This window comes from Eucalyptus grandis, chromosome 4 (assembly GCF_016545825.1).
Source record: "Eucalyptus grandis isolate ANBG69807.140 chromosome 4, ASM1654582v1, whole genome shotgun sequence".
NCBI classification, from domain to species: Eukaryota; Viridiplantae; Streptophyta; class Magnoliopsida; order Myrtales; family Myrtaceae; genus Eucalyptus; species Eucalyptus grandis.
Genome location: NC_052615.1, coordinates 35,910,705 through 35,932,342, shown reverse-complemented (window position 1 = coordinate 35,932,342; position 21,638 = coordinate 35,910,705). Strand labels below are relative to the sequence as shown.

The following is a 21,638-nucleotide window of genomic DNA, read 5'->3' as shown; positions in this document are numbered from 1 at the left end:
ACATTGCGAAAAAAAAAAAAAACAATTTAAATTGGATCATTTGTGATCCGAACCAACCCACCTAAAAATGATTGCTTATGTCGTTTAAAAAAAATTAATCAACAAAAAATATTTTCATCATAAATAACTATTGTGGTGGAGGACAAAAAAAGAAAAAAGTTCTCCATTTCGTTTATTTTTGTTATTTTTGTAAGAGCCACAAGTAATGATTTTTTGTTATTTTTGTAAGAGCTACAAGTAATGATTTTTGAAAAGTAATTTCTAAATCACTCATTTTCCACGAAACGCATGCGCCTTTAGTTCTTAAAAAAATTTAAATCAAATGAAAAGAAAATGCGATTCGGAGGACCAATACCGCAAATGATACGGTTCGGCTTCTTGCATTAGCGTGTGATCTCAAATTATGAAATTAAAATCTGCATGTTGTCTTCAGCTGAAATCATTGAGCTTCGTTTCTTCTGTAATAATTGGTTAATTGAAAGCAAAATCTAGAGGATCAGCGAGACATAACTCGAGATGACGAGGGCCGGAAAGGCGGAGAAGCAAATGAAAGGCTAATAATGAAACTTGGGTTCTCATTCCCACAATTAGTAATGTGTAAATTTCAATCAAGCAAAACGGTGTGGTGACTGAGCAAAAGAGTTTTGCTATGCTGCAGGACTCTCTGCACCAGCTACCACCACCATGAAGACTGCCTCCGATAACACCGAACCCTCGCTTTCGTCGATCGACCGGCTACCAGTGTTCATCAATGCATAGTCACAGCCAATTCAAAACGGCGAAACTTACATCAGAAGATCACGGAATATTGTTGTATCTACTTGTCTACTTGTTTCCAATCAAGAAAATTCATATCTCATCTACTTGTCGAACTCCCATACGACGCCTCCTCCATCCTCTGCAATGTCAAGGAAAAACATCTATTATATCATAGGACATGTATTTGGCGGAGGGAAAGATCAATTCACCAGATAGACAAGAAGAGGACAGATAGTATCACGAGTAAATGCGTACAGAACACGATTCATAACTTAAACTCCTTCGAGAACATGAAAGCAGCACATCTTCGGTAACTGTTTCTATGAAGTCTAAACGACTGCAAAGTCTTGTCAATTTCGAGACTCTGTTCTAGCTAGATATCTTTAATGTGATAAAACAACATGACAGCAAATCCATGTCATTCTTCATCTTTGGCTTTGCCTCACCAGTCCTTTTCTTGTTTCAAATTATTAAATACATATGAGTGAACCAACTCATTTGTTCATTTTCACATGTAGTAAGGGCAAAGGAAGAAAACATCAACATAACAAGGCCCTAGACTAGATTCTAAGATCAGTGTGGCATGGGTTGATGATTTCCTTAGAGGACACTTTACTGTCATCAACTGTGCAAATGTGCAGATAGGGACAATGAAGCCAAGCTCCTGTGTGATACCTAAGAAGATGATATAAGATATTTTCTCACCTTTGACTTTCTTATTTATCCAAATCTCCAACAGCATTCCAGCACCAATTCCACCGGCAATGCATGCCCCGTAAAAAGCAAGAGTCGAGGTCAAAGATCTTCGAGGAAGGAAGTAATATTCTGGTATTTGTCTAATCTTTTTAGGCAACCGCTTCTTTACAATTGGTTTAGCAGCGGGATCCTTTTGTATGTCACTGCCAACGGCTTTCCAGTCCACCCCTTTGAAAGGATCTTTCGACTCTTCAGTACCCATTACTGAATACTAGTTCAAAACGGAATCAACTTTGAAAATTTAAACCGACTGATCGCACATACTATATATGCAGGATGATAATAAAAAGCCTGCAGGCAAAAAAAGGGAACTGATAAATTTCCCCAAATGAAAAAGATGTATTTTAAGCAATTATGAATCATAATACTTGCATTTGAAACACATGGGTAAAGATAGGCTGCTACCGTACAGCGAAGCACCTATTCTAAACAATCCTTGGAATGAGTAGAAAGACCATGTCAGCTTGTAAACAACAAATAGATGTTGTAAATGAGAAGTAAATCTTCACAGACCACAGCTTCTGTGAAATAATGCATACCAGAATTTTCGTTCTTTCGAGAACTTGTTCCACTGAAGCTAAAAGCTGCAAATAAAGCCATGATGGCCAGCAAGTGACCATAAGCTTTCAGCAACTAATTCTGATACTACTCTCAGTGAAATGTCTCACGAACTCGGAATCCAAACAACCATACTAAGAAAAAATGATATATTTTAGTCACCAGTCACAAGGAGTATGCACGAATAGATAATCCTAATTCCAAAGCCTAAATAAGGTAAACACAGAAGCGCAGTAAATATTTTGCAAAAATAAACCTTTAGCATATTCAAATTATGAAGGAAATCATAGTCACAATCTTCAAATCCAAGTAGGCAAGGACATCCAAATTTCAAACATAGCATCCCCAATCTTGGCCTTTGGCCAACATGACGCTGCCTCAGCATGGAAAGGGATCAGAAGAGGTAGCCTATGCAGTCCACAATTTCAATCTAGCACGATTCAAGCTCTGACTTTCATGCTATCTGATTTATAACAACGAGAGCAGGTCAATCTTTTACTGGGCAGAATACACACACGTCTCAAGTATAAATTCGATTTGCTTTGAGGCTATCTTTCTTCCTGCAATGCACATATCATTTATTTCACCATGAGCATACGAAGGCAATACCATACCTACAACACGAGAGGAGAATATGAAATCATCCTAGACTATCCATTTCGTGGGGCACAGTAGTTTCCTGATGATGACAACATTCACCTTAGAGCCAAAAAAGAACTTCATCCAAGCACGCCCCAACGGAAGTCAAAACAATCACCCGATCATAGTCAACGACCAAGCGCATTTTAACAAAATCAACCCGCGCCCCGCAGGCTAAATGGCACGCAACCTATGAACAATAACATTCACATTAGCCGCGTCAAATGGCAACCATAAGCTCCCCGTGATCAGAAACGTTTCGCTGGCCCTTATGACCAATCCAATGCCAACAACACTGCCCGAGACCGGCACGATAGATACGCGGCGAAAGCAGGCAATCAAAGGGGAACCCACATCTTGCATTTCAACTGACGAACTTTCTACAGCCCAGCAATGAAAGCCAGTTTCGATTCGGGCGACGGCGGATAATCCCGCCATGGACCCACGATTTCTAAGGGCGGAACCACGACACGAATGGTCCGAGCGGCGATGAATCGGCACCTACCCGCGATTACAAGCTCAAGAAAGCATGGAAAAAAAGACGAATTGGACAGAGGGGAATGAGCCCATCACGAATTTTCATACAGCAATACCAACGCGATAGAGAGAGAGAGAGTTACGGGGCGGTCGATGCAGATGCTGGTGGACTGAAGGTGAAGGTGAAGGTGAAGCTGGAGCTCCGTTTTGCAAATTGTCGAGCTCTGCACTTTCCGCCTGCTGGACTCGAAAAGTTCCTCCTTCCTCCGCAGTCCTAAAACCCCTTTTAGGGCTTTTTAACTCGTCATAGCAAACCCGTCGCCTCCTGAAAACGAGCCTTGTGCGCACGAGAAGGGATGTTAACGTAAATAATCATGAAATTCGACTCAATTTATAATATGATTCTTTAAACTTTTTCATATATTCAATGCGATTCTTGAATTTTATCTCAAGATTAATATGATCTTTAAACTTTTAATATAATTAATGTAATCTCCAAATTTTTTATACATGTTCGATTCAATTTATGAGAAATTGATTCAAGTTTAAGGACGATATTGAACGGTTATATATAATGTAAGGATTAAATTAAATATATACCAAAATTCGAAAGATCACAATGAATAATTTAAAAATTCAAGAACTACATTGTATATTTGTTTAAAGTTTAGGATTACATTGAACAAGTTAAAATTCAAGGATTACGTTATACATTAAACCCAAATTTAAGTGTAATTTTTCATTGTTTTCTTGCACAAAGCACTAAAAAATATGTAGTTATTTTGATACTTGGATTTGATGGCTGTTTGTTTTTTTCTTTACTAAAGGTTAGAGAACTTCGTGGTAAAAACATGATGAGAATTATTATAAGAATAAATAATTTAAAAAATAATTTTCTTAACGATAATTGCTTGCATCGCTTGAAATAAGTAGTTAACAGAAAATATTTTCATTTTTAACAACTATATACGTCTAAATACTTTTGAGGATAATAAAACATTTTCTGTTTATTTATTTTTTTGAGTGATGTTAAAATATCATTTTTAGGAAGATTTTTTTCAAACCATTCATTTTCCATGAAACAAATTAAGTCTAAAACCCGAAAAAGATTTACACAATTATCTAGCAATTGCTTTGTTGTGATGTTGTCTAGTCCGTTAACATGGAATTTTGTCAAATTTCCTGAAGTAAGGATTTGATCAATGAATTCAAGTTTTGCCCATGTTCGTAATTTACTAACACGCTTAAAAATCTCTCCTCAAATTCCTTTTTTTTATCGATTTCATTTTGAATTTCCCGTGTCCAAATATTGCCCAGAAGGACAAACGAGCAGGCTTTTTTGGCAACCACCTACGTTGAAAGGGACCAAATTCGACTCGATCTAATGTGCAATTTCGAATACGGACGGACATAGACATCATGCGGCACCTCCGGACCCTCAAGCTTGAAGAGCACGCGTATGCCAGGGCTGTTGATCAGTCTTGTGAGCCCAATGAAAATTACCAAAAAAAATTAAAATATATTTTAATTATGTTAATTTAATCTAAAACATTTTACATTTATGTCAACTCAATCTGTTCAGATTTTTATTTCGAATTTTTTATTACATTTTTATTTTTTCCTTTCTTTTTTTTTTTCCTCCTTCCTTGCGAGGGCTGGGGAGGTTTGCCCCCGCCAACCATTAGTGAGGTCAGCCTTGCCAGCCCAAGCAAGGAAAAGGAGGAAGAAAAAAGAGAAAAATAAAAAAAGTAATATTATTTAAAATATAATTCACTTTAGCATCGATTGGAGCTAGCCTACGTGCTAATAAATAGACATTACTAATAAATAAGTCATAAATCGATTAATTAATCAATTTGGATTGAATCATATATGACATGTCCCAAACATGATTAGCTCACCCGTATGACAAATCTAGCAGTAGCTTATCAAAATGGCTGAACGAATCGAATTAATATAAACACAAAAAGTTTAGGAGTGAATCAATCAAAAAAAAAAAAGCTTATGGCTTTGTTTGATAATTCTCCCGCCGGCCGGGTTGCGTAAAAAAAAGTTTGGGGTCTCTTTCAAGCGTGCGCACATCTCTAGCCATCGGCTCGACTATTACGACAGCGCATATCCATATCTCATGGGAAAATCCGGCGGGAGTAGTTGGTTGGACAGGGACGCGAGGGACCGATTTCCCCTTTATCCTACCGAAACCGAGCGGCGGCGGCGCACGGCCGGGCCGCGCCACGCCACCGTCGTCGTGGGACCAGACGGGGCCGCCCATTGTTTTTGGCCCTCTCGCAACGTCCTGTCGCGAGCCGACAACCGACGGTGTCGTGTAGCGCTCCAGTCATCCCATCATTCGATTTTCTTGATATTATCGCAAGGAAAAAGTTAGGCTCGGGGACGAGCAAACCGACAGGATGCGGCATCGAACCCATTGACTGTTACTGAGCAAAACCCAAGCCTCTCCTTCCCTTTCTTTCCTCATTCGTTGCCCTTTTGCCAGATTGGGTTCTCGCCCTCGCTCCTGTGCAAGAAGCCTCGAGCAAGAAGGGCTGGCCACTGCCCTTCTGCGGTGGATGCATGGTTTTCCGGTACTCTCTCTCTCTCTCTCTCGCCTTTGCTTTTTCACTTCCCAGTTCCTTTCTTTTTGCTTTTGCTTTTGAGTTTATCGTCCTCGCTGATTGGTGGTCCGGTTGTACCATCCTAATGGTGTTGTGGCGATGGTGCTTTTCTTGCTTTGTTGCGTCGAATTTCGCCGCCTCCTGCTTAAAGATGGAACCTTTCTGATGATTAATGATCTGGGTCTGAATTGTTGTGTTTGCGGGCGTTTCCTGTTTGATTGGTTGCGGCGAAATTAGAAGATTGTGTTTCTCTGGATATTCAAGCTCTCCTCCTTTGAAGGGACATGAGTCTGCATTCATGGAGCTTGTTGAGGTTCCGTGATTGATTAGAACATGCTTGTTGGTACTTGTCTGCTAGAAGAAGCCAAAAAAGGGTCTATTTTTATCTGCATTATGACATTTCTTTTACCTCATGACCTCTAGAGTTCCACTGATCTTTCAGAAAGGAATCTTGCAAGTGTTGGGCTCAAATAAGCTCATCCGTTCTGTAGTGATATGATTCTCTAATGACCCATCGAACCTTAAAGTTGTTCCTAGTCCCATGCTTTTACTGAGAGCTCTGTTGTGATTCTTGTCCCTCATGGTCGATAGATTTGATAGAACTTGGCCTGAGTTGGGACTCTAGTGGGCGGAGAAATTCCTATGTAGTGAGCATCAGGAAAAGTAATTGCCAAAACAATTGAACTCGTGGCATCTTAATTTGCTTGAGTTTTTGATAGCCAAGACTTCCTAGTTATGCAAATGGCTGATGTTTCTATAGCCTTACCCATGGTATATTACCTGCAAACAAACTTGATCAATTCTAGTGTCTGTTATTTGCTTGTACGAGTGACATATGCTGAAATTGAGTTTTTGCCTGACTAAGGTGTGAGTATCCTTATCTGTGAGACTATTGAAGTAAGAATTTTTATGGGACTATCGTTTTTGTACATTCAATTGTTCCATCAAAGCAAGGTGAATTGACTGATTTTCATTGACAAAGACATTGGAATAAGAATTCTTATTATACTTTAGTCTTTTTGTCCATCCAAATTCCATGAAAGCAGGGTCGATTCTTTGCTAAGGAGTTTAAGCACAAGAAAGCTTTCTGTCAAATGCACACATGACAAATTCAGATGGATTGCATATTCAATTGTGTATTCAGTTTTCATAATCACATTTTAGCAAACAAGTATAGTTGGTTGTGCGACACCTTGTTAGCATACTGTGAATGGAGCTGAAAATGCAGAGCAAAAAAACACTTGGGCAGAGAACATGTGCAAGTGAGGTATGATTGGTTACTGAATGTTGGTCGGAAGCTCAAGAACACAATAATACTCGCAATAAATTATTGGTTGACTACTTAAAAGGCATTTAGTAGCCATTGCTAGCACCTGCCTTATACCTCTATTTGTTATTAAACTTCCTCTTGTTTCTCTCTGAAAGGTCGTTTGGAGTTTTCTACATAGCTTGTGTTTTATTAGAATTCAGGAAGAGTTGAAAATATTTATGCTGATGTTAGCGCGACTGTTGTATTTGCCTTTTATTTCTTTTATCTTGTCTCATGTATAAAGATGCTGTCCGATGTCATAATTTATGGATCATAAACTGTATTGTAATTGGTTTACATGCTGTTGAAAAAAAAAAGAGGAATCACTTGCTCCTCTATCTGGACAGAGAGAAATGTCTGAAAGGCTCAGAGAGTGATGGCAGCAGCTGAAGCCAGAGCTGTATGGCAGAGAACGATAAACCGTTATTTTGTACAGGAGGATGCAAAAAGAGCCCCCAAATTAGCTTGCTGCCAATCATCATCATTGACATCTAAACAGGTAGATGCTGGACCAACCAACACGGCTGATGAGGGTGACCAACCAGATATAGGATTCCTGCCTTCTAATGGGAAGCCTTTGTTTTCTGATCTTTGTGATGACACGAGATGGTGGCTTCATCTCCAGCCAATCCGTGGGTTCCAAAAGGTTTTAATGAGTGAAAAAGATAGAATTCCTTGATGTTGAAATGGAAAGTTCGAAAACAGGCTTGGGAAATTTATATTCTGAGTCACATAAGATGGTCTTGCAGGATGAAGAAGATGGTGAGGATTTTGATGGTAGAGAACGAGAGTTGGAAGCCAAAGAAAGTGAGGAGGCCAAAGATATCAAGGATATCAGTATGGGAGGTGGCTATGACTGCATGCAAATAGATGATTTTGGCTCATCAATTTCCAAGCAACTTACTGAACATGATTTTGAGCCGTATTCCCCATGGATTAGTAATGCAAAGACTGACCCATGGTGGCGTGCAATGGATAAGGATGAAGTAGCCTCCTTGGTTGCTAGGAAGTCGCTTGACCGTGTTGATAATTGTGATCTTCCTCCGCCTCAGAAACTTCATGTTAAGCAACACGCCTGCTCAAAAATTCGATGCTCTGATCAAGGAATTCCTTCTCACGGGAAACTGCAGTCACAGACTCTTTCGAGACCACCTTTTTGGTCACATGATTTTGATCCCGATGAAACAGTTGGAACATGTGCGGCTTCATTAGAAGAAAATGTGCCCAGCGAGTTGCGCAGGTACTTCTCGATACACTTGAGTAACATCATCTTTGGTTGCTAGATAGGGTAGCTTCTTCTTCAAAGAAATTATACTGCTTAAATAGGTAACAAACATCCACTTGTTATTATCTTTAGTCCTTGAAATAGATAGGGAGGAAAAAGCACCTTTGCAATGTAATGATCACCATCGCCGTTTTTATAGATGCTGATCCAGATCTGTCTAGCACAAGTTCTGAACGAAAGTTTTAAAATACATGCGATGCTATACTAGTTTTCTGCTCCAAATTCAAGTGCTTCATTGTACTTTGGAAACTTGCAGCAGGAATACTTACAATGGTGGCACTGCACATATTAAGGAAGCATATGAAGTTCCTGATGGTGATCCTTGCAAGTCTCGGCTTTTGGAAGCACTCCGGCATTCTCAAACACGGGCCAGAGAAGCAGAGAAGGCAGCAAAGCAAGCTCATGAAGAGAAGGAGCACATCATCGGGCTCTTCTTCAGGCAAGCTTCTCAACTTTTTGCCTACAAGCAGTGGTTTCATCAATGGCAACTAAAAGCATTCGACTTGCAAGCTGAGAACACTGATCAACCAATTGCCACACCTGTCCCTGCCATCCATCCTTGGACGCCTCACAAAGGTATAATAGCATGGAAAAAACCTCGTAAGAATGCCAATACTAGACGGGAGAAACGAGGACCGCTGTGGCTAGACATTACCAAGTATGCGCTCACCGTGGCATTAGGTTTTAGCCTTGTGGGTGCTGGTTTGTTTGTGGGATGGACAGTTGGGTGGTTATTGCCTCCTTTTTAAGACAATGGACGTGGCTGCGCGAAGTCAACCTTCTCTGCTGCTTTCTGAAGCGCGAGCACGATCGGTTGCCAGGGAATTAGTTTTGCCAGTGTGTAAAATTTTCTGGTCATCAGTAGTTTCTCAAATCAATGTAGCTTTCCCCATCTTCGGCGAATGTGCGATTGTGTTGTAGATGTATATATAGGCCTGTACTCAATACGACCACCTGCTAGATTTATCTTCAAATACGTTTTGAGGTCATGAAGAGGAAAAGTTAGCTTTCTGCTAGAAGTCCATGAGACACTTAGGGCGCATTTAGTGAGCTGCCAAATAGTGATTGCTTCCGTTCTTTTGTTCCCAAGAACAATCTGTTCTTGGAATAGATTTGGAACGGAATCGAGGAGTATAAAAATTACTTCTTTATTCTCGAGAATAATTTCATAATTCAATTAACCCAAATTTTTTTTTTTTTTTTTTTTTTTTCTCTTCTTCTTTTCTTCTTGTTCTTCCTCCTCCTCTTCTCTTCTTCTTCCACTGTCACCGCCATCCACCGCCACAGGTCGTCAACAATTAGTTGGGTGAAGTCCAACAAGCTCGACGATAGCTAAGCAAGCCTCACTTGGGCCTCTCCTAGCCACCAACGAGCCTTGGTTGGGCAAAGTTGAGCTTGCCTAAATTTGGCGAGACCGACCTCACGATGGCCCGACGAGGCTCGACCTCACTAAGGCGGATGACTGGTCAAAGTTTGAAGAATAAGAGAAAGCAAAAAAAAAAAAAAAGTATTAAATTACTAAAAAATTAAAAGAAAATAATTTAGAATAGAAATTCTGAAAACGATCCAACACGCAATTTTATTCCAAGAGTATAAATTTTCCATAATTACTAAATGCCTTCAAATACTTAAAATTATTCTTGAGAACAGAATAAAAAATATTATTTCTCTTCAAAATTATTTCCAAAAACATAATAGTTATTAAACGCATCCTTAGCCATCCGAAGAGACAATAGGTTGATCAAAGCTTCGCTTAGCTCAGAAAAATACTAATTTTTAGGGGTAAGTATGGTTCAGGTTGAGCCGGTCCGCCCCATAATCCTAAGACTAACCCCGCAGTGCTAATCCTCAATTTTTTGGATTGAGAACAGATCCCATTGAGCTTGAGATTGAGGATCGGACCGACCTAATGAGTTTGGTCCAGTTTTAAGGTCAATTCGAGACTAACTAATAATTTTTTATTTCATTTTTTGTACTCCTTAAAATAGCGATTAAGGACCGAATCGACCTAATGAGTTCAATCCTAAGGTTTGAGTAAACCCTAACTAAACAAATAATTTTTATTTCAGTTTTTGTACTTTTTAAAAAAGCGATTAAAGACCAAACTGACCCAATAGGTTTGGTCCGGTTTCACCAACCAATAATTTTTTATTTCATTTTTTGTACTCCTTGAAAAAAAACGAAGACCGTACCGATCTAATGGATTCGATGATGAGCGAGGTCAGCTAAGAAAGGGAAGCAGTGAAGGTCAAATGAGGGTGAACGTTGAACATAATAAGCATTGAATGTCGAACGAGAAGTAACAAATTAAGCAAGCATCGAACGGCGAACAGCACGAGCGACATGAAACAAGCAAGGCAAGTGTCGAGTGACGAGCGGAGAAATTGTTTCTTTCGATGTCGAGTGGCGAGCGAAGAAGTTGTTTCTTTCAATTTTAGCAAATTAAAAACTAAAATGGCAAATAAGACAGAGAACAAATACTAAAGATATCATAAAGAGTTTTTTTATGCCTTTTTAGACACCGTGAAGACTCCTCACAAAAACATTTTCCTCTAATGTCGTAAAAGACATTAAAAATCTAACTTGAACTCATTACTAAAGAATTGTTTAATGTTGTCAACGCCATTTATTTTAAGGTTTTTCTATATAAAAAATATAAATAATACATTAAATATATATATATATATATAGTCAAGATTAATCCGAATTGGACCAACCTTCAGAACCGAGGACCAACCCGTAGGTCCAAGAATTTTAGGACCAAGGACTGACCCAATCTCCTTAGGAACCGAACGAGAACCGGCAAGGTTGGGCCAGTCCAGGATTAGTACAGGATTGATCCTGGACCGATGCTCACCCCTACTAATTTTGTGGTTGTCAATGACAAATCACACAAGAAGCGACTCATTTTCAGCGAATTGAAGATGAAAGAAACGAACGAACGAACCGAAAAGGGGGCAAATAGTTTGCAATACAACTAATGATCTTGACCAGGATGAAAGCCACATCCACATTTTAAACAAGACTCAGGGATAGTTGAACAAGATTACAGTCGCTGCCGCATTTTTAAGCAAGACTCGGGGATGATTAACAACAAAATCAAGATTTATACAACCTGAAATTAAAAAATTCCAAATTACGACCAAAGGACCTTAGGACTCAAAACTGTGTAAAGCTTCGATGCAATTATCATGTAAAATACTTCGTGAAACCCAGCCCCTAAGCGAGACAACAGTGCCACTTGGAAGTCGAAGTTCCATTTGCTCGCGACTTTAAGCAGCATGCAACTTGCAAAAAGAACCCCCAAATCAGCCCTCATATCTGCAAAAGATACTGATAATGAGAAGACCTCGTGACTATTATTCACATCACAAATAATCAACAAAATGCGCAGTGTTATTGTTCAGCAACTGCAAAGAGTCTGGACTTACCATAAACAACTCTGGAACAAGCAGGATCAGCAACCGGCATTTTAAGTTTTAACTGCCAAGGTTTTTCCTATAAAACTCACCAATCAGATCTCATCACATAAGTATCAGGTAAACAAGTCATACATCAGGTATCAAACACTCAAAATTAAACAGCGAGAACCGTAAACACAATCAGATATTAAACACAAGCATCAAGAAGAGTCGTCTATTGACATGCACAGTGTCTCCCACAACCAACATAACCATGGGTTATTAGATAATTGAAAGAAGACTTTCCTGAATACACGGATACAATGTCCTTAAATAAGCTTTTGAAATGGCACCAAGCCACAAAATAGTAAGTTGACTGATCTATGCATCCGAGTAAAGCACTGCCTTCATATAGAAGTGAGGTGACATACCCACGGTGACACAAGGGGACTCCAGAAGTACAAATGATATACAAATGCTTACCTAAACTCAATAAAGTTCCCTGAGATGTGTTATTAGACGTCCCACCATGTAGGGTATGCGAGGGAGACTATATAAAGTGCGTAATAGAGAAATCTCATCACCAAACTATTCCATAATTTAAAAAATGACTAGTTCAGCCACTTTATCTCATCTGCTTGATAAAGAAAAAGGGAGGGCTAAAGGCGGGATATAAAAGTGTACGAAATAATGGTAATCCAACTTATACCCCCAAAGCAACTCCGGAAATGGCCACGCATTTTGCAACCTATTGCTAAAAATGAACGATGAAATATGCTCCAAATTTTATTACAACATAAGGCCTTCAAAAATACAAATAAATACATGCTAAGTCCATTTTATTCTTAATAATTAGTTGCCAATTCTAATGCGTTGATGTTCCGTGAGTTGCCAGACATACTCCAGAATGGAAAAACAAAGACATAGGTCTTGCATAGCGAAATGAAAGAAATAGTTGAGACGCAGACTTGCAAAATCCGTTTAGTACCTTCTCAAACAATAGGGCAGTTATAAGTGGTGCAGAGCTGAAGTAATGCATTCTGGTTTGCTGGATCCAGATTCTCACTGATGATCTGAGGATACTTCCCAGGAGACAGGGCAGACAGCCTTGCCAGAGAAGTCACCAAAAATTCTCTTGGTTCCCTTATATCCTTTAGAGGGTCCTCTTCCTTCCTTCCAGCATGGTGGAGATTAACAAAAGTGGCAGTATAGCCCACATTTTCAGCTACATCTGGAGCATCTGCCTCTTCCGCAAGCGTATCCTCCTCAGGGCGTGAAAGCAAGGTCATAATGCTGTCTAGCATCTTCCCCCAGTGTCTACTAGCTGCTGCATCTAAAAGAAGCGGACTTTCACAGAGCAGCCTCGTCGAAGCCACCACAGTTAATTTACGTTCAACATTCCCAGCGATTAACCTTAGATTTGGTATCCAAATCTGCTCCAAAATCATGACAAAAATGTTGGGCTGAACAGCATTCATTGAGTCAACAAGGTTGGAAGGACCATGCTTGACCAGAAACAGTGACATAAATATCAAAAGAGACTTCACAAACTTCATAGTCCGTCTATTCTGGAGACGTGTAAACAAGGCATGCCAGATGTGGGGGATGTAGGGCACAATCAAACTATAATCTAGATTCTCAATAACAGTGTTGAGGACAAAGAAGCCCTGTTCCTCTGTGCTTGCGGACAGGACTAGTTTGTTGAATATGCCAAGCACCTGGCTTAGCCTACCTCCCTGACTCAATTCATTCGGTGACTTTTGAAGAAATGCCTGAAGCAGGCGCACAAGCGCAGGAACATTTGGACCTCTATTCCACAGATCAGGCGACAACAGAATCTCAAAAATCGGCATGTAATTAGCTGGAATGGGTGGTCTGTTCAACTCAACAAGCTGAGCCAACAGCTGAAATGCATAGGGGAAGAACTCGGTAACATCATTGGCCAATATTGTCTGAAGGCTGGGAAAGAGGCTTCCTTCAAAGGATGATATTAAAGAGGCATCCTTCTCACAAGCCCTCCTGACAAGAACAGCCACTGACTCAAATAAATAATGGTTAAAAACTGGATCTTTCGGGTTTTTACAAACCTCATTCAGAATGGAGGTCAACCCAGCAATACAGGGTGCAGCAATCCCTTGGGAGATGTCGGCAACCCCAAGGACTCGCATAATACATTTCATAATGTATGGGTTCTCCTCAGATTCGGGAAACCGCAAAGCTGTGAAAAGGTTGTTCATCATCACCATAAGAAAGGGGCTGATATCTGCAGAGGTGTATCTTGCCTTCCCACCCTCATCCCTAACCAGCAAAAGCTTTTCAATGCAACTTGCAGCATAAGAATGAACTACATTGCACTCCGAAGTAAGATACCTAACCAAATCAGGAAACAACTGCAAGGTAATGCCCTTTGCTATCTGAGTCCGAAACAATGTGAAGAACTTAAGAGCACCTGCCTTTAGCATAGGAAACTCATTCACGTTCTGACTCTGCAACTCTGGAACTATAACAGATGTGAAGAAGCTCTCAACGTTGACGACATCAGTAGTAACAGCATTACTCCCAGCCTTCTTTGTCGCCAGCGAAACAACCAGGTATATGGCACAATCTTTGTCCTTCCAGTTGGCAGCTGGGTTTGCAGCATATGAACTCAGCAGGTTCTGTATCTGAGCAGACACAATAGCGGTAACCTCTGCCTTATGATATGTAGCAATCCCTTTGAGAAGTTCGCATGCAATCCTTCTCCTAGTATCAAGATCACTACCTTCCATGTCCCTCCTAATGAACTCAACATAATTCATCTCAAAGAGTTCCTCATCATCCTCCCTCAAACGCACATTAGGGATCACGATGCTCTGACAAATCTGCTGAATTACGCCCTCACCTTCAAACAATTTATGGTGCACACTCGTACTAACAGTCGTCAAAAACTTAATCGCCGTAATGGCCAACCTATCACGGCTAGAGGACTGCGTCACGTCCCCGAGTAAACTCCAAACAGCAGATGCAAATTTATCCAAATAATCTTTGAACTCGTCCTCATTCTTCTCCATATAAAGACTGATATTCTCACACACGGCGGCTCTAAGCTCGTCCACGAGCACGAGCCCATCAGGGCCACTGCTCTCGAGTACAGGATATCTAGTAGTAAGGTACTTTTGGAACTCACCCATCCACTCCGGCATATGATCCTCAAAGAATTCCGGCAACTCTTGCACATTAAGAGAATAGAAAATCCGACAGCACAATCTCTGAGACTCAAACAAAGGACGCAAATTTACAGCTTGACCAGAAGACGCGGTCTCGTCAATTAGCTTAGCAGTCCTCAGGAATATCTCCAACAGAGGCGCAGCGAAATTATCCAAGCAATATTTCAAATCAAGCAACAGATCATTGGTCTTATACTGGTAAAGGAACTTCCCAAAGATCGAATCCGCGGTACCGAGAATCCCGTTGACGGAGGCATAGTCCGAGGCCTGCGACGCCTTCTGGAGATTGGCCACGAGATCGGGGAGCAAGGCGGGCCACTGCTTGGGGAAATCGTGCTTGCTGATCACGGCTAGGGCTTCGCTGAGCTGGCTCTGGATGCGAGCCGACGAGGACAGCATCAGGGGGACAATGAGGGCCTTGATCTGCTCCTTCTCGGGGTCGGGGATCGGAGCCGCCGCCGCCGCAGCGGCGCCGTCGGCCGCGGAGCCGTCGGGGGCTGGGGACGCGGGGGCCCAGCGGGTGCGGAGGTGGTTCTTGAAGTTGACGGCGGCGGCCTGGCGGATCTGCTCGTCGACGGAGGGCTCGGCGACGAGGCGGAGGACGGCGAGGGCGAAGCTGGGGCGGTCGGCGGCGTCGGCGAGGGAGGACTCGGCCTGGCGGCGCGGGGCCGGGGAGGGGGAGAGGGTGTGGAGGAAGCACTGGGAGAGGAACTGGAGCGTCTCCTGGTTCCACTCCATGGCAACAGCTGCAAAGCTCGAGCGGGAGCTCCGATGGCGGATCGGGCGTTCGGGCCCGCTAGGGTTTTAGGGCGAGATTTTTGAATTTGTTAGGGGACGAGAGGACGATGAGGGATTTGGAGTTGCAGAAGAACCTTCAAGCACTAGGTGACAGTGACAGACGGAAAAGACGAAAAAGTTGGGATTTTTTTTTTTTTGGAGCGCGATGCTTTTTGGTTTTCCCGGTTTCGGCCCGGCGTTTTGAATTTTCGTGCAAGCCTGGACGGGATTGGGCTGCCGCGACCTTCGTGGGCCCAAATTGGGGGAGCGGGTGAAGTATAATGGCAAGCTTGAGGTGGGCGGAAATTCGATTGAATTATGTTTTTTTTTTTTTTTTTTTTTTAATGAAAGGTTTAATACCACGAAAATTCCTTGCGAATATACTTTCTCAAAATTGAATTTTTAATCATGAAAAACTTCAAATTAGTAAATTAGTGACAAATTCACTTCAAATGAACATAAAAAAATCCCGAAGTGGTATACTCGTAACAAAATTATCCAAAACATATATAGTTGCGAGAGATATGTCCTATGTTAAATTTGATTAATATAAAAAAAATCACAAAATTAGTACAACTGTGATCCTAAATCAGTACACTAATCAATTGTCATATATTATCTAACTCAGTAATATTTTTTATAGTAAAATTTAATAGAAACTAACAAGAGGGAACTTTGTCACAAGGTATACCAATTTGAGATTTTTTGTGGTTAATAAATTAGTTTAGAGTAAATTTATCACATGTGTATCAATTGAAATATTTCATAATATTAACCTTTAACAAGACATAGTCTTATCAACAATTGCATTAGAATGGGCATGTTAGAGATATTAAGGATGTTAGTAATGTTAAGATTTTTAGATATTTTTTGGATATAATTAAGATATTTTCTCTTATTTCAAAATTAATTTTGATTATGCATATTTAATTTGATTTTCTTTAATTTCCTCTATCTAAACCTATAAATAGGCTCTCCACATACTATTTACATATATCAAAATATACACAATTTCTCTACTTCACATTATTCTTAATTGGGCAAGTTAATGACCCAAAACCCTGGTTACATAGAGAAAAATTCATGTAGATTAAATTTTTCGGCCCATCAAAGCAGCAAATTTTCTATAAATTTCTATTGTGTATATCATGCGATAGGAAGGTATTATCTTAAAAAGGAGTTATTTTATCATAGTCAAGAGGCATGTTGTGTATTGAGGCACCTCTGAGGAGTCTTTTTCTTTTTTTAGATTCTAATTCACATTATTAGTTTCTTGACCCATATTAAAATATTAGATTTGTCTTGCTGTGGAAAGAAGAAAAAGAAGAAGGGATCCTGAGGCTAAATATGACTCGAGATATTATAAGATTTATTGCGTCATAAAAAAAAATATTACGTGGTTAAATATGACTTGAGATATCATATGATCCGGTCGTTTATATTATATATGAGAAAAAGCTAAGCTCGTGTAGCTTTTCTCCTGAAAAAGGGCGAATCCATAGCCTCGCAACAACTGAAAAGGACGCGGCAAAAAGGTTCCACCGAGACTTGAACTCGGGTTACTGGATTCAGAGTCCAATGTCCTAACCGCTAGACCATGGAACCGCTTGATGATAGGGGAGTGCTAACATAATATTAATAACCAAATTTTTAAAAATAAAATAAATACTTTGGAAAATATTTTCATTGACTAATTATTTTAAACGACAAGGGTGATCTTTTTCGGGAAAATGTTTTTCAAATCATTTATTTTAAATGTCATTTGTCTTCCAAGGAGCATCGAGATATTTATTAAGACAAAACGATATATTAAATAGACTAGAACCGATCTTGAATGAAATCAATTCCCTAATTTGAGATGCAAATAAAAACCCAGCATAATTTCATTTTCTAACTACTTTTGTCTTACCACCTGCTCCCTTAAGTCATCATGATTTATTGTATTGCTTATAAATAATAGCAATTGCCCTGTAACGCTTCAAAGTATTAAATTAAATTTAAGAGGCCATGTCGAGTGCCTTACAAATTAACAAACCAGTGGGATTCGTCCCAGTGGCCACTCTTCCAACATGAAAGGGGGAGGTGAAGGGTTCAAATTCTCACATTCTCAGGGAGGATGGGATGGGGACATATAAGTTTTAGAAGTGGATTTTGACTCCCACGCCCTGCAAGAGACATGGCAAAAGTCTAAGGGTAAGTGTAGTGTAGGAATAGAATAAAACTAAAAAAAAAACACCCAAATGGTCATTATCCTATGGTCACTTCAAGGATTCCTTTCGTAGTTTGTCCATGTGAATAAAGCAAATATCGCTAGGCGATTCAAACCAATGCTGATGAGAATTTGAGTTACTTATGCAAATGATTTTGTGACATTCCGAAAATCTCCTATCTTGTGGGAAAGGCCCCATTAAGTGCTACATGGTTACCACCTCGCAAAGTTATTCAGAGCATTATTTTAGGTATGACAATATGAAATAGATCGAGTTATTACACATCACATATAAATGTTAAATTAAGAAAAATGTCATGCTTAAATTACAAAGAATTGGTAAGCACTCGACAAACATAGAATGCTTATATACATTTTGCCATGCACACAAGCTCTCACTAAGAATCTCCGAAAGGCAAGGGATTTGTGATCAACGATTCTCTTTGATATTAATTCGATTGTCTTTATTAATCATAAAATTTATGTCAAAAAGCAAAGATCGAGAATTCAAATTAAAAAATTTTCCAACTTTTAAGACACTTACTACTCTCATATCATGCGCAACAATATCATAAAGACCGGTTTCTCTTTTATTAATTAATAATATGAATATTACAAGACGCTCTTTACCATGAAGTTTGTCGTGCTTTTGTTAGGACGAGAGCGGACATTACTATTGTTTGATTCGTCTTAACTTTCTAGCTTGGAGACTCTAAAGCTTCTTCTAGTCGGACCTCCATGAATTTGACCGTAAGTTTTTTTTCTTTTATTTCCTAAACGAATTTGATCCTAAGTTGGTAAGGCATGCGAATCCCATTTTACCCAATCCCACACTCAGCGTGCCTCACCAAGATGCAAGCATGCCAAGAAAGTGACAAAGAAAAGAAGCCCTACTTGATCTCCTCCTGCTTATCTCATCTTTTAATCAAATCAAACATCTACATGAACAGAAAGGCACCTATCTTAATCCCCCTTTAACCCTAAAGCTAAGATAAGATGGTGCACCAATCCATCTTCATTTTATCAGTCATCTCCTTTGCCCTCTTTCTGCTGGCACAATTGTACTCCCTCTCTGCCGCCGCCGCCGTCGCTTCTACGCTGTTTGCATGCATCATATTCCACCGCCGCTCCGCCTTGGAACCCAAGAATTTGCCTCCGGGCCCGCCGAGATGGCCCATCGTCGGCAACCTCCTCCAACTGGGCCCCCTCCCTCACAGGGACCTGGCCTCCCTGTGCCGGAAGTACGGCCCGCTCGTCTACCTCCGCCTTGGCAGCGTCGATGCCATCACCACCTCCGACCCTTCCGTCATCCGCCAGATCCTCCTCCAGCAGGACGAGGTCTTTGCCTCCAGGCCCCGGACCCTCGCCGCTGTCCACCTGGCCTATGACTGCGGAGATGTGGCCCTGGCCCCACTGGGCCCGCGGTGGAAGCGGATGAGGAGGATCTGCATGGAGCACCTTCTGACCACGAGGCGCCTGGAGGCGTTCGCAAGGTACCGGGCCTGCGAGGCCCAGCACCTGGTCCGGCACGTCTACGGGCTCCGCCGTGACAGGGGTCGGGCAGGGATCGACATGAGGGAGGTGCTGGGGGGGTTCTCCATGAACAACGTGACGAGGATGCTGCTGGGGAAGCAGTATTTCGGCGCAGGATCCTCGGGCCCGCAAGAAGCCATGGAGTTCATGCACGTAACCCACCAGCTCTTCCGGCTCCTGGGGGTGATCTACCTGGGTGACTACCTGCCGTTCTGGAGGTGGATCGACCCCCATGGCTGTGAGAAGAAGATGAGGGAGGTCGAGAAGAGGGTCGACGACTTCCACACCAAGATCATCGAAGAACACAGGAGAGCCGCCGCCGCCGGAGAGGCGAAAGCGGCGGCGGTGCTCGCCGGCGATTCCGACATGGACTTCGTGGACGTTCTGCTGTCCTTGCCCGGCGAAGATGGAAGAGACCGCATGGACGACGTCGAGATCAAAGCTCTCATTCAGGTCTCCATTCTTGTCTCACTTCTCTTGCGCATCAGCGTCCGACGTCGCATGAATTTGATGTTCCATCGCAGGATATGATCGCGGCCGCCACCGACACCTCCGCCGTGACCAACGAATGGGCCATGGCGGAGGTGATAAGGCACCCGCGGGTCCAGCGCAGGATCCAGGAGGAGCTCGACTCCGTCGTGGGGCGCGACCGGATGGTGTCGGAACCCGACCTCGCGCACCTCAACTACCTGCGCTGCGTGGTGCGGGAGACCTTCAGGATGCACCCGGCCGGCCCGTTCCTCATCCCGCACGAGTCCGTCCGGGCCACCACCCTCAACGGCTACCACATCCCCGCCGGGACGCGGGTCTTCATCAACACCCACGGGCTGGGCCGGAACCCAGACGTCTGGGCCGATGATGTCGAGGAGTTCAGGCCTGAGAGGCACTGGCCTGCGGTGGTGGGGGAGCAGGGGGACGGTGTGGGCCGGGTTGAAATAAGCCACGGGCCTGACTTCAGGATCCTGCCCTTCGGCGCCGGGAAGCGGAAGTGCCCCGGGGCGCCGCTCGGCGTCACCCTGGTCCTGACGGCCCTGGCCCGGCTGTTCCACTGCTTTGAGTGGAGCCCGCCCGGCGGGATGAGGCCCGAGGACATCGACACGGCCGAGGTCTATGGGATGACCATGCCCAAGGCCCGGCCCCTGGTGGCCCTCGCCCGGCCCCGCCTGGCCGAACATCTTTACCACTAATGTCGTGATAAAGAAGCAAAGTGAGAATTTGTCCACTTGCTTGCTCTTTGACAAGTGCTCTTTCTCTCTCTCAAATCTCTTCTCGAGTTACAGCGAAAATTGTGACTTTTTGCGACGAGCGCTTGGCCCACGTCGAGCTGTAAAATGTCTTTCCCTTCCTCGCCTTTGGCGTGAAAAGACGATACTGCTATTACGCGCTTTTCGAGAAGAGCTTTCTCCCTCTGCAACGCAATGGAGGTCGCGCTTGTCTCGCCGCCGATCTTGACTCTTTGCCAAAGGGAATTTTTTTCCATGCAAAGTCTTTCCATTAAGGACTTTTACACTAGTGGGTACGGTACTACAGCTTTTAGTGGACTTGACCTAACGATATCGAGTGTTTAAATAAAAAATTAACATTACGAAAAATCAAAATTGACACATATCCTAAATTAATTTAATGTAACAAATTTATTTTTTTATGAATTTTTGTTAATTTTTACTCTCAAATTATTGAGTTTAAAATATGTGACGGTTGACAAATATATCAATTTGAGGATTTATTATCTATTGTCATGTATACACCGACTATGAATTTTGGTGTTAATCCAATTTCATGGAACTAATGAAAGTTTAAGAGTAAATTTATCATAAATATCATAATTTCAGATTTTTCGTAATATTATCCCTTAAAGTTTTCACTAGACTTGACCGAATGATATCTAGTGTTAATAGGAGTCAATCATTGTGACCAAAACTACAATCCCGTCCTCCACGCAACAAAATCCTCTACCCATCTCCTTCTCTAATGAAATTATGTTTTCCAATTATATATATATAGAAGGGAAACTTTTTGCTTTTGTCGAATCTTTTGAATTCTTCATGGGAACTGATTAAGGGACGCATATTGGTTCTTCGTTAGGCATGTCGATGCCTTTTTTGTGGATCCAA

General features: G+C 41.8%; 4 protein-coding genes and 1 non-coding gene across 11 annotated transcripts; 2 read left to right on the top strand and 3 right to left on the bottom strand.

Annotated features, from left to right (window-relative positions):
- Positions 1-539: 539 nt before the first annotated feature.
- On the bottom strand, positions 540-1,803 carry LOC104442188. Its single transcript, XM_010055539.3, has 2 exons — positions 1,465-1,803; positions 540-898 (listed from the first exon to the last, which is right to left on the bottom strand). Exons 1-2 carry the CDS (start codon positions 1,715-1,717, stop codon positions 861-863), a joined length of 291 nt encoding a protein of 96 aa, XP_010053841.2. The 5' UTR covers positions 1,718-1,803; the 3' UTR covers positions 540-860.
- A 3,634-nt stretch (positions 1,804-5,437) lies between these two features.
- LOC104442186 lies at positions 5,438-9,410 on the top strand. Of its 6 annotated transcripts, none has more exons than XM_010055537.3 (4): positions 5,438-5,774; positions 7,461-7,612; positions 7,863-8,353; positions 8,655-9,410. In XM_010055537.3, exons 2-4 carry the CDS (start codon positions 7,490-7,492, stop codon positions 9,145-9,147), a joined length of 1,107 nt encoding a protein of 368 aa, XP_010053839.2. In that variant the 5' UTR covers positions 5,438-5,774; positions 7,461-7,489; the 3' UTR covers positions 9,148-9,410. The 6 variants fall into 6 exon arrangements, with proteins under 6 accessions (XP_010053839.2, XP_010053838.2, XP_010053834.2 ...); XM_010055536.3 differs by having other exon boundaries at positions 5,439-5,774; positions 7,461-7,759; positions 8,658-9,410; XM_010055532.3 differs by having other exon boundaries at positions 5,439-5,774; positions 7,461-7,759.
- Positions 9,411-11,342: 1,932 nt separating this feature from the next.
- LOC104442185 (exportin-2) lies at positions 11,343-15,876 on the bottom strand. 2 transcript variants are annotated; one of them, XM_018872400.2, is made up of 3 exons: positions 12,788-15,876; positions 11,830-11,896; positions 11,343-11,731 (listed from the first exon to the last, which is right to left on the bottom strand). In XM_018872400.2, exon 1 carries the CDS (start codon positions 15,741-15,743, stop codon positions 12,792-12,794), a length of 2,952 nt encoding a protein of 983 aa, XP_018727945.2. In that variant the 5' UTR covers positions 15,744-15,876; the 3' UTR covers positions 11,343-11,731; positions 11,830-11,896; positions 12,788-12,791. The 2 variants fall into 2 exon arrangements, with proteins under 2 accessions (XP_018727945.2, XP_010053833.2); XM_010055531.3 differs by having other exon boundaries at positions 11,343-11,719.
- A 1,439-nt stretch (positions 15,877-17,315) lies between these two features.
- TRNAQ-CUG lies at positions 17,316-17,387 on the bottom strand. Its single transcript has one exon. It is a non-coding gene; the product is annotated as a tRNA-Gln (tRNA).
- Positions 17,388-18,987: 1,600 nt separating this feature from the next.
- On the top strand, positions 18,988-20,816 carry LOC104443225 (cytochrome P450 703A2). Its single transcript, XM_010056561.3, has 2 exons — positions 18,988-19,977; positions 20,049-20,816. Exons 1-2 carry the CDS (start codon positions 18,988-18,990, stop codon positions 20,709-20,711), a joined length of 1,653 nt encoding a protein of 550 aa, XP_010054863.2. The 3' UTR covers positions 20,712-20,816.
- Positions 20,817-21,638: the final 822 nt, after the last annotated feature.

Bases quoted from the DNA above. Each gene is read 5' to 3' on its own strand.
- LOC104442185 (XM_018872400.2), bottom strand. From the start codon at position 15,743: ATGGAGTGGAACCAGGAGACGCTCCAGTTCCTCTCCCAGTGCTTCCTC.
- LOC104443225 (XM_010056561.3), top strand. From the start codon at position 18,988: ATGGTGCACCAATCCATCTTCATTTTATCAGTCATCTCCTTTGCCCTC. The intron at 19,978-20,048 runs GTCTCCATTCTT...GTTCCATCGCAG, and splicing joins AGATCAAAGCTCTCATTCAG to GATATGATCGCGGCCGCCAC.
- LOC104442186 (XM_010055532.3), top strand. From the start codon at position 7,490: ATGGCAGCAGCTGAAGCCAGAGCTGTATGGCAGAGAACGATAAACCGT. The intron at 7,760-7,862 runs GTTTTAATGAGT...ATGGTCTTGCAG, and splicing joins CAATCCGTGGGTTCCAAAAG to GATGAAGAAGATGGTGAGGA. The intron at 8,354-8,654 runs GTACTTCTCGAT...GGAAACTTGCAG, and splicing joins GTGCCCAGCGAGTTGCGCAG to CAGGAATACTTACAATGGTG.
- LOC104442188 (XM_010055539.3), bottom strand. From the start codon at position 1,717: ATGGGTACTGAAGAGTCGAAAGATCCTTTCAAAGGGGTGGACTGGAAA. The intron at 899-1,464 runs GTGAGAAAATAT...TTGACATTGCAG, and splicing joins GATAAATAAGAAAGTCAAAG to AGGATGGAGGAGGCGTCGTA.